The sequence below is a fragment of the Mobula hypostoma genome, chromosome 8, assembly GCF_963921235.1.
Source record: "Mobula hypostoma chromosome 8, sMobHyp1.1, whole genome shotgun sequence".
NCBI lineage: Eukaryota > Metazoa > Chordata > Chondrichthyes > Myliobatiformes > Myliobatidae > Mobula > Mobula hypostoma.
In genome coordinates this window covers 38,284,242-38,300,318 of record NC_086104.1, presented here as the reverse complement: position 1 = coordinate 38,300,318, position 16,077 = coordinate 38,284,242, and the positions used below count along the sequence as shown (strand labels likewise).

Here is a 16,077-nt window from a genome sequence, read left to right as displayed (position 1 = left end):
TCCCACTGATTCAGTGATATTGGTGTGTTGCAATGATTTTATATGTTCATACAGGGGAAATATGTGCTGTGTGTTTAATATTCAAATGTTACTTAAAATGTCATGATGCTATTGACTTATAAGTGACCCTATAACAATTACAGCACGGAAACAGGCCTTCTCGGCCCTTCTAGTCCGTGCTGAACGCTACTCTCACCTAGTCCTGCTGACCTGCACACAGCCCATAACCTTCCATTCCTTTGTCGTCCATATACCTATACAATTTTTCTTTAAATGATAATATCGAACCTGCCTCTACCACTTCTACTGGAAGTTCGTTCAACACCTCAAGCTCCCTGTCCTCCCCTGATAATTGTCTTATTGCTATATTCATGCGAGGAAAATATGCGCTGTGTGTTTAATATTAAATTCGTTAGATAAACCCTTTTAGAAACAAAATTGAGTGTATTACCCACTTATCACCTATATTCCAGTAGTGATTAACACCCACCCCCACAAACAGAATCGCCAAAAAGGATTTGCTAGGGGCGGTGCGGGGGGGAGGAGGTGGCGGGAATCGGCAGGTCATGACGCGCATGCGCACTGGTGCCCACGCAAGGCTTCATGGCCATTGTAGTCTTTCAGGGTAAACAACGCATTTGACTGCTACTCTTGTCCGTTGGCAACCCTACCCACCCCGCCCCCCCCGCACCGGGTCGGCCGGGCCACAAGGATATTGTCAATATTAAACCTGACGGCAATGCAAAAAAGGGTTGGGGACCCCTGAAATACACCATTCCATTTGCTTACTTGATATTCAGTTGCACTTGCAAACCAACCGTATATGATAAATGCATAAGCTTTTCCAAGTCCCTCTGCGCAACAGTTTACTGCACTTTTTCACCTTTTAAGTAATAATATGATCTTCTATTTTTTCCTTCTGAAATATACGACTTTGCATTTACCAACAATCTCTCAAAAGGATATAATACTTATCCTACTATTAAGGATGCTTTTCAGTTAAAGGAAAAGTATGAACTGTAATGAGCAAGACCGACTAAAAAGTGTTTTTCAACAGACATTTAGTAATCACTGATATTGTAAATGGATTATTTAACATTCAGTAGTAATGTAGCAGTTCACAAGGGATTAAAATTGTACAGGATTTTGATTGCAATGTGCATCTTTATTTAGCACTATCTTTAGTCTAACTTTGAGAAGGGCATGTCAGTGCTTATCCTTTGTCTAGCTTTGGATGGATGGGTCAGGAATTTAAGTAGAAAGAGGCATGTAGGTTGTCCATGAGGAGCAACCTAATGTCAAGTTATATAGCATCTGCTGACTAAAGAAACAATGGCAGATTAGGTATCATGAATACTCACCAGATTATAGAAGCATTTTGTGTATGTCTTTGGATTTAGATTGCTTATTTGATTTAAAAAAATTGAATATTTGCTGAACTGAATATATTTCTCCCCTTAGGGGCAAATGTGGTGTTACACTTTTGAACGAAACAGAATCAGTGACCAGCTATTTGGAAAAGGAGGTAATGTATAGATCAGTGTTTTTGGTATTGGTATGACTGATGTTTTGTTAAACAAAAGTCTTCCAGGAATTTCCTGTATGGTGAGGTTTGACCTGCATTATTTGCTGTCTGCTTCATATAAAATATAATACCTTTGCATCTGGAAAATTTGAGACAGCCAAAGCAAATGGTGCAGTACTTATCCCACTGTGAGGCAATAATTAGTAAAGCTGTAATTAAGGACCCTGAAATTTTTCATAATAACACATGTGATAGACTTTATGTGTAAAGGCCAAAATTGAGGGGTAGTAGATTTTGCCTAGAAGAACTGCTGAGATATTTAATGCACGTATACAGAAGATTTTGCAAAATTTGTTTTTGTAAATTCCATTACAGAAACTTTAAACCCAGAGAGACTATCAGTAAAATGATGCCCAGGATTAAAAATGTATATAGTTAAAATAAGGTACTTTGGAACTAGTTCTACTGGAGTGGAAATAGTTAAAAGGTACATCAATATTTTCAAAATTCCTTCAGTAAAAGAAGTTTTAATTAAATAACACTGAGTGCTTGGGAGAATTATTTTTACTATGTTTTGATAAAAAATTAAACAGATTTGAGGCAAAGGAAGAAGGTGCGGGGTATGGAGAGAGCATGATACTTTGGAATTTTTGCTGGCCCAAATGTGATGGACCAGATGACTTACTCCAATCCACCAAGTGGCTGTTAAGAAAACTAAAGTGTGGGCAAAGAAATAATTTCTCTACTTTTGTGTCCTATGCCTTAATTATAAAATCTTAAAGAACGTTACCAATTTTTGTTAATCTCTCTGCACTTTTCTTGCCTGTCTCTGTAATTGTTTTAGTCAGCTTCCTTATTTATCTTTCTATATTAAATTATATCCATCACCTATCTGTTAATTTCGCTCATCTTTTTTATGTATCTCTGCACTCTTTCAATCTTACTGATATCTTTTCTGGAAGTAGGTAACCAGAATAATACTCCAAACTTGGCATCAGTGATATCTTGTACAACTTCAATATATATCATACCAGCACCTGTACACATACTCTGGTTTATGAAGGTCAATGTGCCAAACGCTCTCTTCATGACCCTATCTACTGGTAATGCCAATTTCAAGGAATTGTGGATTTTTATTCCCAGATTCCTTTGTTCTATCGCACTCCACAGTGACCTACCAGCTGTTCACTGTGTATGTCCTACCTTGATTTATCCTCCAAAAGTGTAACACCTCACACTTGTCTACATTAAATTCCATCTGCTATTTTACAGCACATTTTTTTCCAGCTGTCCAGATTCCACTGCAAGATTTGATAGTTTTTCTCACTGTTCACTATTCCTTCTATCTTGGTTGCACCTGCAAATTTATTGATCCTGTTTACTACTTTATCATCTAGATTATTCATGTAGATGACAAACAACAGTAACCCAGAACTGATCTCTATTGCATCCCACTAGTCTAAGGCCTCCGTTCAGAGAGGCAACCATCTGCTATCAGTCTGGCTTCTCTCACTGAGCCAATGTTGAATCCCATTTACTATTTCATTCTGAATCCCAAGCAACTGAAACTTCCTGACCAGCCTGCCGTGTAGGACTTCGTTTAAGAAAAAAGTGAACAATGTCAACTGCCTTTCAATCATCAATTTTCCTAGTAATCTCCTCAAAAAGCTCCATAAGATCGCTCAAACATGACCTACCACACCCAATGCATATTAATCAGACTTAGCCACCCTAATTCAATAGGTACATTTAATGTCAGAGGAACGTATACAATATACATTCTGATATTCTTTTTGCAGACATCCATGAAAACAGAGGAGTGCCAAAAAGAATGAACAACAGTTAAATGTTAGAACCCCAAAGCCCCCTCCCCAACTTCCCCTCGCACGCACAAGCAACAGCAAGGCAACGACACCCCCTTCACCCCCACCAGCAAAATCATCAGCACACTTCCACTGAGCACTCAAGCGTGCAGCAAAGCATCAATAAGAGACACAGACTTGCAATACCCCAAAGAGTACTCGTTCACCGGATAATTCAACATATCACAGACTCTCTCTCTCTCCCTCAGAGAAAAAGAGGTGTCCCTGTTTCACAGTGAGAAGGGAGACATAACATCAACTCACTGATTTACGATGTTAAAAGTCTGTTGCGTCGCTTTTTCTGAGCTCTGTATCCGAAGAGTCGGTACTAAAGAGGCGCAGTTCTCCGGACACACAACCCCCAGCAGCTAACCGGCTGCTCCCGATGTTCCGTGTTTTCGCACCATGCTTCAATCAGGGGCGCCGGCCTAGAATCAGCACGTCCCCAGAGCCACAAAATCCCGGAACCCTGAAGGCTCTCTCATCTTTCAGGCCACGTCCTTAGGGTATCAAAAAGCGGCCAGGCTTGAGGCCCTAGGAGCAGATCCCATTCCCACAAAGAACCAAAGTGAGAGGGTCTTCAAGAGAACTGCTCCCCCCCACCCCCCCAATCACCCTGTAAAGGGAAAAAGAAATATCAAAGATGGAAATAAAGCTGTTTCTAAAATTGCAAGCAAAGGAGTCGCCGTATAGCACCATCTTAACTTTACCCCGCCTCTTGAAATTCGCTTCAAAACAGCAAACACCTCCTCTTCTGTAATCCGTATATGGTCCATGGCCTCATTACGGTTTTGGCTCAGTTCTAGGGACTCTGTCTATTTCACAAGTAAATACAGATGCAAAAAATCCATTTAACATCTCCCCCATCTTTTGTGTTGAAAGACCTGGATGTGGAGAGGATGTTTCCTCTAGTGGGGGGATCTAAGACCAAGGGACACAGGGAGGAGCAGAGGTTGATAGCTTCTTGATTGATCAGGGTATGAAGGGATATGGGGAGAAGGCAGGAGATTGGGGCTGAGAGGGAAAATGGAGCAGCCATGATGAAATGGTGGAGTAGACACGATAGGCTAAATGGCCTAATTCTGCTCCTATATCATATGGTCTTGTGGTCTAAGCCTTGAGATTTTTCAGTATCTTTTCTTCCAGAGCAACTCATGCCTTCTTTTAGCCTTCCTGATTTCTCTCAAGTCTTTGCTTGTATTTCAGATACTCATTTGTTCGTTTCTCCCTTTAACTGCTATGCACCCCCTTCTTTTTGACTAGGGCCTCAGTACCCCTCAAAAACAATGGGCCTGTTAGCTCTCCCTTTTATTCTAACAGGAATATACAAACTCTGTATTCTCTATATTTCACTATTGAAGGCCTTTCACTTGCCATGCATCCCTTTGCCAGAAAGCAACCTATATACCAATCCACATCTCCCAGATCCATCTAAAAATAGACCTGTCTGCAATTTAAAATCTCAAGAAGCAGTTTTTTTTTCATAATTATCTTGACACTAACAACATTATAATCACTAGATCCAAAGTGTTTCCATCACACACTTCTGTTATCCATCCTGTTTCATTCCATAATAGGGGATCCAGTATTGCACTCTCTCTAGTTGGGACCTCTATATACAGAGTAAGGAAAGTTTTGTGAACTCATGTGACATTTGACTCCTTGAAGTCCCAGTCAATATGTGGAATGTTAAAATCACCTACTATCACAATCTGATTTTTCTTGCAACTGTCTGCTACCTCTCTACAGATTTGCTCCTCAAAATCCTGCGGACTATTGGGTGATCCTTAATATAATACCATTAACGTGGTCATTGCTTTTATATTTCTCAGTTCCATCCATATGGCTTTAATAGACGAGCCCTCCTGTCTGTCTTGTCTGAGCCCTGCTATGACATTTTCCCTGACTAGTAATGCCACTCCTCCTCCTTCAAACCTACCTGCTCTATCACACCTAAAACAATGGAACCCCAGAACATTGAGCTGCCAGTCCTGCCCCTCCTGCAACCAAGTCTTACTAATGGCTACAATACCTTAATTCCACATGCTGAGCCATGCTCTAAACTCATCTACCTTATCTACTATAGTTGAAATAGATGCAACTCAGAACTCAGATCAAACAGAACTTCTAAAATGTCATTGATAGGGTGGATGAATGCAGTTAACAACTGTGTAATGACTGTGTGACAGGTGCAAATGTGAGAAGGCAATAATCTGACAAAGGAGAGATTGTCTAAAATTTTTCCTAATGTAAATAGTCAGTGTGATAGATGCAAAACTGAGATAGCTACACTGACACACATGTTTTGGTCGTGTTCTGTATTGAAACAATTTTGGAAATCTATTTTTTCTACAATTTCTAAAGCTTTAAAAATCAATTTACAACCTAATAAATTTGACAGTTTTGTTTGGTATAATTCCTCAACATATTCACGGTATTTCTATATCTGACCAATACGTAATTGCATTTGTCACATTATTGGCTAGAAGAGCTATTTTATTGAAATGGAAAGATGCCTCTGCTCCCTCTTTGATACAATGGTTCTCTCAGGTGATGTTATATCTTAGTTTGGAAAAAATTAGAAGTCGAACTTTTGATCCTAGATTTGACTTCGAGAAAAGGTGGGGTTCTTTTGCCCGTTATTATCATTTGACTTGAGTTAATAAAGATGGTCCTTTTCTGATGCTTGGGTATATAAATTTGGTTGGCGGTTTGATGTCTTTTTTTATGGAAGCTTGTCTGGCGCATAGCTCCGGATTTGTGCTCTGAGTGCCGGGTCTTTACCATCCCCTCCGACCTTCAACTGTCGGAGGCAGAACGCTCTGTTCTCAGTAAGGGCCTCACCTTTGTCCCCCTTCGCCCACACCTCAGCGAGTTCCGTGTTCGCCACAATGCGGAACTTTTCTTCCGCCGTCTCCGTCTCCGAGCCTACTTCTTCGGCAAGGACTCTTTCACCCCCACCGATGACCCCTTCTCCCGTCTTCAACCCTCCTCTTCTTCATGGACACCCCGCTCTGGTCTTCTGCCTGCTCTGGATCTCTGTATTGCTAACTGCCAACGGGACATCAACCGTCTCGACTTCACTGCACCTTGTTCCCATTCCAACCTCACTCCTTCGGAACGCTCTGCTCTCCACTCCCTCCGCACTAATCCTAACCTTATTATTAAACCCGCCGATAAGGGGGGTGCTGTTGTAGTCTGGCGTACTGACCTCTACCTTGCCGAGGCACAGCGACAACTCGCGGATACCTCCTCTTATTTACCCCTCGATCGTGACCCCACTAAGGAGCACCAGGCCATTGTCTCTCACACCATCACCGACTTTATCCGCTCAGGGGATCTCCCATCCACTGCTACCAACCTTATAGTTCCCACACCCCACACTTCCCGTTTCTACCTCCTACCCAAGATCCACAAACCTGCCTGTCCTGGCCGACCTATTGTCTCAGCTTGCTCCTGCCCCACCGAACTCATTTCTGCATACCTCGACACTGTTTTATCGCCCCTTGTTCAATCCCTTCCGACCTACGTTCGTGACACTTCTCACGCTCTTAAACTTTTCGATGATTTTAAGTTCCCTGGCCCCCACTGCTTTATTTTCACCATGGATGTCCAGTCCTTATATACTTCCATCCCCCATCAGGAAGGTCTCAAAGCTCTATGCTTCTTTTTGGATTCCAGACCTAATCAGTTCCCCTCTACCACCACTCTGCTCCGTCTAGCGGAATTAGTCCTTACTCTTAATAATTTCTCCTTTGGCTCCTCCCACTTCCTCCAAACTAAAGGTGTAGCTATGGGCACCCGTATGGGTCCTAGCTATGCCTGCCTTTTTGTTGGGTTTGTGGAACAATCTATGTTCCGTGCCTATTCTGGTATCTGTCCCCCACTTTTCCTTCGCTGCATCGACGACTGCATTGGCACTGCTTCCTGCACGCATGCAGAACTCGTTGACTTTATTAACTTTGCCTCCAACTTTCACCCTGCCCTCAAGTTTACCTGGTCCATTTCCGACACCTCCCTCCCCTTTCTAGATCTTTCTGTCTCTGTCTCTGGAGACAGCTTATCCACTGATGTCTACTATAAGCCTACTGACTCTCACAGCTATCTGGACTATTCCTCTTCTCACCCTGTCTCTTGCAAAAACGCCATCCCCTTCTCGCAATTCCTTCGTCTCCGCCGCATCTGCTCTCAGGAGACGATTCTAGGACGAGGGAGATGTCTTCCTTTTTTAAAGAAAGGGGCTTCCCTTCCTCCACTATCAACTCTGCTCTTAAACGCATCTCCCCCATTTCACGTACATCTGCTCTCACTCCATCCTCCCGCCACCCTACTAGGAATAGGGTTCCCCTGGTCCTCACCTACCACCCCACCAGCCTCCAGGTCCAACATATTATTCTCCGTAACTTCCGCCACCTCCAACGGGATCCCACCACTAAGCACATCTTTCCCTCCCCCCCCCCCCGCATTCTGCAGGGATCGCTCCCTACACAACTCCCTTGTCCATTCGTCCCCCCCATCCCTCCCCACTGATCTCCCTCCTGGCACTTATCCGTGTAAGCAGAACAAGTGCTACACATGCCCTTACACTTCCTCCCCTACCTCCATTCAGGGCCCCAAACAGTCCTTCCAGGTGAGGCAACACTTCACCTGTGAGTCGACTGGGGTGATATACTGCGTCCGGTGCTCCCGATGTGGCCTTTTATATATTGGCGAGACCCGACGCAGACTGGGAGACCGCTTTGCTGAACATCTACGCTCTGTCCGCCAGAGAAAGCAGGATCTCCCAGTGGCCACACATATTAATTCCACATCCCATTCCCATTCTGACATGTCTATCCACGGCCTCCTCTACTGAAAAGATGAAGCCACACTCAGGTTGGAGGAACAACACCTTATATTCCGTCTGGGTAGCCTCCAACCTGATGGCATGAATATCGGCTTCTCTAACTTCCGCTTAAGGCCCCACCTCTCCCTCGTACCCCATCTGTTACTCATTTTTATGTACATATTCTTTCTCTCACTCTCCTTTTTCTCCCTCTGTCCCTCTGAATATACCTCTTGCCCATCCTCTGGGTCACTCCCCCCTTGTCTTTCTTCCCGGACCTCCTGTCCCATGATCCTCTCGTATCCCCTTTTGCCTATCACCTGTCCAGCTCTCGGCTCCATCCCTCCCCCTCCTGTCTTCTATCATTTTGGATCTCCCCCTCCCCCTCCAACTTTCAAATCCCTTACTCACTCTTCCTTCAGTTAGTCCTGACGAAGGGTCTCGGCCTGAAACGTCGACTGCACCTCTTCCTACAGATGCTGCCTGGCCTGCTGCGTTCACCAGCAACTTTGATGTATGTTGCTTGAATTTCCAGCATCTGCAGAATTCCTGTTGTTTGTGCTCCAAGTGGTTTTCTTCCCCACTTTCTTTTAGTTATTAGGGTTTTTTTCTGTTTCAGTTAGTAGGGGCTCTTTTTTCTTTCTTTTTTCCATTTAAAAAAAAGCTTTAACACTTTGTTTTTTGATTATTATTGATATACTGTTCAGCCTGGTTGATAGTTTAACTCTTATTCTACATATAGATATGTTGTCTTGATTATTTTGATGTATTTTTCTCTGTTGTTGATTTTCAATAATAACTAATAAAAAGATTTAAAAAGAAAAAGAAAAGGCAATAGCATGGAGCATTGCATTCTGCCTGAGCCTGAGTTTTAACTTTTAGGATATCCATTGCTAATGTACTGTACAGCCTGTGGGAAATGGATTTGGTCAAAATTTTGATCCCCTTTTAGGAAGGTGTTCCTTGATGAGCTTGGCTAATAATTTTCATATGATTTGTTTAAAGAACAAGCATTTCCTATTGTGCAGGATAGTTTTTTCTACTCGTTGGTGTATGATCCTTCACAGAAGACACTCTTAGCAGACAAAGGGGAAATACGTGTAGGTACTCGATACCAAGCTGATATTTCAGACATGCTGAATGAAGGTAAGGTTGTTGTTTCATTTTACTACATGAATCATTGCCCTGTGTTTGCACAGAGATTGTATTTACTCTATCTGTAAACTTAGTTTGTGTAATAGTATCAATATTTTATAAAGTCAGAAAAGTGTGATAATACATTTTGTGAATTAATGTATTTAAAAGAACATGGAACAGTACAGTTTAAGGATATCATTTTGGAACCGCTTTAAACTAATCCTATATTCTGTGCTGGATTGGAGCCTGGCTCTTCATGTTGGGGCTGCCCTCCAGTGTTCGCTTGATGGGAGACGAGCTGGATTGCATTGGTCTGTGGCTGCACTAATGATATGAGAAACTGCTGTAGGGTGTTCTTGCAGAAACATGGCTCTAAGACAACATCCATGCACCATTAATCTATAGGCCATGGTACTCAGGGACTTGCTTTATGTTATTATTATAATACAATATATTATTTTTAATACTACTTTGTAACTATGTTTTTCTGCAATTGTGATTATATGTAGTCTGTGCAAAGTGTGTGACTGGTTCTGTGTTTTGTACCTTGGTCACAGAGGAATGCTATTTCATTTGGCTGAAGATTTAGTATAAGGATATGCTCTGTCTGGTTGGGATGATGTGAATTTGTATCTGGAGTGCTATTACAACAGGTGTCCAATTTTTAGTGGTATTGAGCAGATGCCATATATTTTCCCACTGGAAACATTGTAACTGAAAGCTAAGATTTACATTTTTATATTGACATATGTATGGGAACAATTGAGCAATATTGGGTGACTATTAAATAATTCATTTGCATGTACAGTGGATAATTAATTGGGCCATTGGTTAATTGGGGCAGCTGCTTATTTTGGACAACTCTTAAAGAACAAAAACTAATAGTGCAAACAGCCAGGATTCTCTTTATATGGGACATTGCCACTTATTTGGGGCAGGAGATGGTCGGTCATGTGTACTAGTTGTGGCCATTACACATTACACTGTGGTTAGAGTAAACAGAAGTGGCAGCTGAGTGTGCTTGTGCAAGATTGAGGACAAGCAACACTGTGGTTGGCCAGGGAAACTGAGTGCAGCAGACAAGAGATACATCAAACTGCTGTCCCTTCTAAATCAGAAGTCCAGCATGGCTATCAGCTCTGAACTCATGGAAACCATTGGAACTCCAGTACACCCCTCCACCGTCTGGAGAAGTCTTGTCAGAACTGGTCTTCATAGAAAAGTTGCTGCCAAAAAATATTTTTCCATAACTCACCGCTGCACAAAAATGCAAGGACTGGGGTGCTGAACAATGGCAGCAAGTGCTCTGGACTGATGAGACAAAATTTGAAATTTTTGACTCAGGCAGGAGGCGGTTTGTCCGGAGAAGAGCTAGATGGATGAGTGTCTGCAGCCAACAGTGAATCACAACGGAGGTTCCCTATGGGTTTGGGGCTGCATTTCTGCAAATGGAATGGTGATCTGCTCAGAATTAAGTCATTAAATATGAAGGCCAAATATGATGTAGATATTTTTGGCTTGAATGCCAAGGAATTTGTAAGTTGATCTGACGCCTAAAGGGAGGTAATTTTGACCAATTACTCTAGGGATTTTTCATATGGAAAAATAAACAGCCTACTAAGTACCCAGGACATCTTTAGGGAGCAGTGTCTGAGAAAGGCAGCGTCCATTATTAAGAACCTCCAGCACTTTTCTCATTGTAACCATCAGGTAGAAGATACAGAAGCCTGAAGACACACACTTGGCGATTCAGAAACAGCTTCTTCCCCTCTGCCATCTGATTCCTAAATGGACATTGAAGCTTTGGACACTACCTCACTTTTTTTTAATATACAGTATTTCTGTTTTTGCACATTTTAAAAGATCTATTCAATATACGTAAGTGATTTACTTGTATTATGTTTATTTTTTCTCTCTCTGCTAGATTATGCATTGCATTGAACGGCTGCTGCTAAGTTAACAAATTTCACATCACATGCCAGTGATAATAAACCTGATTCTGATATTGAGAAGTACAGTGGGATAGATGGTCATTAGAATTAGTATCACATTTATTGTCACTGACCTATGTTGTGATGTTTGTTGTTTTGTGGCAACAGTACCATACAAGACATAAAAAATACTATAATTAACAAGAAATGGTTAGATAGGGAAAAGTGAGGTAGTCTGCATGGATTCATGGACCATTAACAAATCTGGTGATGGATGGGAAGAAGCTGTTCCTAAAGCATCCATTTTGGGTCTTCAACCTCCCCTACCTTCTCCCTCATGATAGTAAACGGAAGAGGGCATGTTCTGAATGGTGAGAATACTTAATGATGAATGCCACCTTCCTTAGGTGTTGTCTTTTGGAGATGTTCTCGATGGTAGTGGCTGTGGTGGAACTGGCCGAGTCTACAAACGCTTGCAGCTTTTCTCGATCCTATGCATTGGAGCCTCCAAACCAAGTACTGATTCCACCAGTCGAAGTGCTCTCCACAATACATCTATTGAAATTTGCCAAAGTCTTTGGTGACACACTAAATCTCTTGAAACTCTTAACGAAATATAGCTGCTTGTGTGCTGCCTTCTTAATTGCATCAATATATTGGGGTCAAGATAAATCTTCAGAGATGCTGATGCCCAGGAACTTGAAACTGCTCATCCTTTCCACTCCTGAATGCACAATGAGGATTAGTATGTATTCTCTCACCTTCCCCTTCCTGAAGTCTTTGATCTTGCTGATATTGCATGTGTGGTTGTTGTGATACCACCTCATCGGCATCTAAAAGTCTGTCAACAACAAATAGCGTCATCGGTAGATTTATAGATGACACTTAAGCTGTGCCTAGCTACATATTTCATGGATGTAAAGAGAGTAGAGCAGTTGGCTAAGTACACAACTTTGTGGTACGCCTGTGTTGATTGTCAGCAAGGCGCAGATGTCATTACCATTCTGCACTGATTGATCTCCTGATGAAGAAGTCAAGTATCCAGATGCAGAGGAAGGCACAGAGACCCAGGTTTTGAAGCTTATTAATTAGTAGTCAATGAATGATGGTGTTGAATGCAGAACTGTAATCAATGCAGAGCAGCCTGGTATATGTATTGCATTAGGTACATATTCTAATTCCTGCTAGGTGAATGTTAGGAATATACCAGTTGATACAAGACAAGAACTGAGCATGAGCAAAGTTGTACCATATTTGATTAATCCTCCCAGGCCCCAGCTCACAAACTGTCAATGATTTAAAGGTCTTATAGAGACAGCAGCTACACAGTGAGTCGTTGGCATGAGTGGTCTGCAGTCAGGGCAGGGAAAATGGATGGCATATTTATAGAAGTCAAAGCTGCTTATACATTCTGTCTGGTGAATTCAAATTACTACTTTAATTGGATATGGTACAAAAGGTGGAGACATGAAAGACTGCCGATGCTGGAGGAGCTCAGCGAGACAGACAGCATCTATGGAGGGAAATTGTCAGAAGACAATTTAGATCGAAATTTTTCAAGTGGGGAGATGGCCTCAAGTTCTTCCACCTCCTCTCTGTAGGCTGTCTCATCGTTGATGGTGCTTAAAGCTTGTTCTAACTTGCCTTCTCATAAGACTATCCCTTGGGATTGGGGATGGTTAGCTTTAGTGCCAATTCTGTAGATTCTAAATTGGCTGATTTATGTAATCTGTCTTGAGCACATTTTTAGATCTCAATTTAGACTTACCACATGATGAAACTTGACAAAAAACAAAAAAGAAGTGTGAGGAGAAAAATACCTGCCATATGAAACAACAAAGCTGATATTTTTTATTAAATAACGTTGCTGAAATGTCCTTTCTGTTGCTTGTATTTGATCCTGTCTGTGAATTAATGCCTAGTGTTAGCAATAACATTGAATTCCAGTTTGGCAGTGCTGGCATCAATCAGAATTATATGCTTACTCTACATTTTTCAACTTAGTGTTGATGCAATTTGCAATGTAGTGCAACTGCATGGTGATCGCCATTTTGGAATCTTGTGTGATGTAAAGAAAGAAAATATTGCATGGGCAGAGACACCATTCCAGCAACTGATTTTGTGGTTAGTTTATTTCTATTTTTGTTAGTAATTGAGAAATAGGTAGAGAATTGGGGAAAACAAACACACAGATAATGCAGAGCTAGGGGCGAAGAGCATTTGCTCCTGAGAGAAATTTAGGAACATACATGAGTTGCTGTGTTACAGCTGGAATAAGGAAATGAGTTTAGAAATGACAGAAAAGTGATGTGCAGAAACAGACCAACAGTTAAATTCAAGATTGGTAAACGTCAAGGAAAACAATTGTAAAGGAGAACAAAATAATTGTTACACCGGATCTGATGTAGCATATAAAAACAGACCAAGATAACATAATAAAATACTCAATAAAATATAAATACATAAGATAACTTGTATACATTGGTTGTGTGTTCATAAAGTGATGCTAGGTACAGGAATGTTGTATATCAGATGGCTCTAAGAGGAAATGATAAAGTAGTGGTGGAGGGGTGGGTTAGTGGGTGGAGGTGTTGATCAACCTAACTACTAGGGGAAAGTAACTGTTTTTGAGTCTGGTGTTCCTGACATGGATGCTACATAGCATCCTCCCTGAGAGTGGGACAAACAGCCAATGAGCAGGGTGGGTGGGATCCTTCATGATATTACTGCCTTTTTCCCCCTGCACCTTTCTGTAGATATATCTTTGATGGTGGGTAAGCTGGTGCTAGTGTTAAATTGGTAGTTGGACTACCGATTATAAAGCTTTCCTGTCCACTGCACTGCACTATCCATCCCAAGCAGTGATGCAGCCTGTTAGAACGCTCTTTACTGCACATCCGTAGAGGGTCGTAAGTAGCGATGTGCACAGTCCAATTCTCTACAGCCTCCACAGAAAGTAGAAGCATTCGTGTGCTTTCTTGATTGCGTGATGTGTTTTGGGACCATGAGAAGTTGTGTGTGAAGTGTACTCCCAGTGGTTTGAAATTGCTTGCAATTTCCGCTGTGGTGCTGCCGATGTAAAGAGGGTTCTGAAGATAATAACCATCTTCTTTGCTTTATTGATATTGATGAAGAAGCTCTTTGCCTGGCATTAGGCCTTCGGTTCTTCCACCTCCTCTCTGTAGGCCATCTCATTGTTGATAGTGATTATACTACAATACAGTTAGGATCTAACATTGTAGATTTAAAAGTGGCCATATCTAATCATCAGATTTGACCCTCAAAAAAAATGTAAGTTGTTCAAATAAGCTATATCAATGATTAAAGCTTGATCTAAATTGCCTTCTCCTTAGACAGTCTCTTAGGATTGGGGATGGTTAGCTTTAGCACCATTTCTATAGATCCTTAGTTGGCTGATTTATGTAATCTGTCTTGAGCACATTTTTATATCTCAATTTATACTTACCACATGATGTTTGATTCATAGTTTGATTTGTGATATGTTCCTGCTTATTATAATTAATGAAAAATGCTTTATCAATTACTAATGATGCTGTAGACATTGTAAGGAGAGAACTTTCATGTTTTCCGTCTGTTCTGTGAACTCCTGATTTGACTTCAGTGCATCTCTGCACAAGATGCTTCAAGATGACGCTAACAAACAGTACGATCAATGGTGACACCCTGCAGACAGTTCATGAAGCTGCTTCTTTTAATTCTTTCAAATATGATTCTACGACTAAGCTGCGTGTGATTGGAACCTGTGATTTACATTTTGGTGGTGTGATTTTTGGCTGATTGAGTGGTCTGGCACTTTGCTCTTTGAGGAAGGTTGGGAGTGGAGTGTGCGGCCTGGAGGATAGGTGTCCAGGAGACTGGGTGTGAGCCCATGATCAACTCCATTGCTTCTCTCTGACTGAGGTTTCAAGCAAGTTTGAAGTCAATGAAAACGAGAGTGGAGTCTTCGTTGCCATCTGCTGATGTATGACTGCCCTTCCTTTCCTGCTAGCTGCTGTCAGAAGGAAGTGCAGGAGTCTTGGGTTCCATATTGCAAGGATTGATCAGTGAGGCTCATGGCTGTGGGCTAATTTGGGGGGAATTTGAGATTAATGTTGTATGCATTACTGGATTCTGGTTACTCTTTTTTTTTGCTGATTTTTGAGTGGTTTGACCTGGGGAATCGGTGAGGACTGGGGTGCTTCAGTGAAGGTCGGCTCTGCAGCCTGCAATCAGCTTGCAGCGCTGCGCTGATCTAAATGGAATACCCCTGGACACCTGGTTTGATGTTGATATTCTATGTGTTCATTTGCTTTTACTCTCCGCATTTTGTTCTCTTTTCGTGCATTGGATGTTTGACATTTTTCTAGAGATGGGTTCCCTGGTGTTTCGTTGTTTTGGGGCTGCCTGCAGAAGGACGAATCTCAGTTGTATTCTGCTTGTGTACTTTGATAATTGTACTCTGAACTTTAACTTTATTCTGAGATTTATGGTAATGAAGTTTTCATTTGTAATTTTGTCACTGCATGTTAAAATAAATGGAAGCTTTACTTTGTTACATGTATTACAGTGAAGTGTATTATGGTTTAAATACTGTTGTCACCTTTAATATACGAAGCATTAAACCATAATTAAAAATGCACTAAAATTTAAGTTAATTGTTCAGTTTGGTTTCTTAACTTCATTTATTTTTTACTTGTAGAATTTTTTTGATATCAAAGCTGTGGCAATTTGTTAATGTGTGTTATACATTTTCCAATCAATAAATGTCAACTCATGTAAGCAGGTAGAAAATTGAAA

At 41.4% G+C, this 16,077-nt stretch overlaps 1 protein-coding gene across 5 annotated transcripts in view; it reads left to right on the top strand.

Moving 5' to 3' along the window:
• LOC134350477 (metastasis-associated protein MTA3-like) overlaps nt 1-16,077 on the top strand; it is a 216,570-nt gene that overhangs the window by 77,205 nt on the left and 123,288 nt on the right. For all 5 annotated transcript variants that reach the window (XM_063055687.1, XM_063055686.1, XM_063055690.1 and 2 more), the window contains exons 5-6: nt 1,462-1,525; nt 9,241-9,358. In XM_063055687.1, the coding sequence (XP_062911757.1) occupies nt 1,462-1,525; nt 9,241-9,358 (182 nt within the window). The remainder of the gene's footprint in view (nt 1-1,461; nt 1,526-9,240; nt 9,359-16,077) is intronic.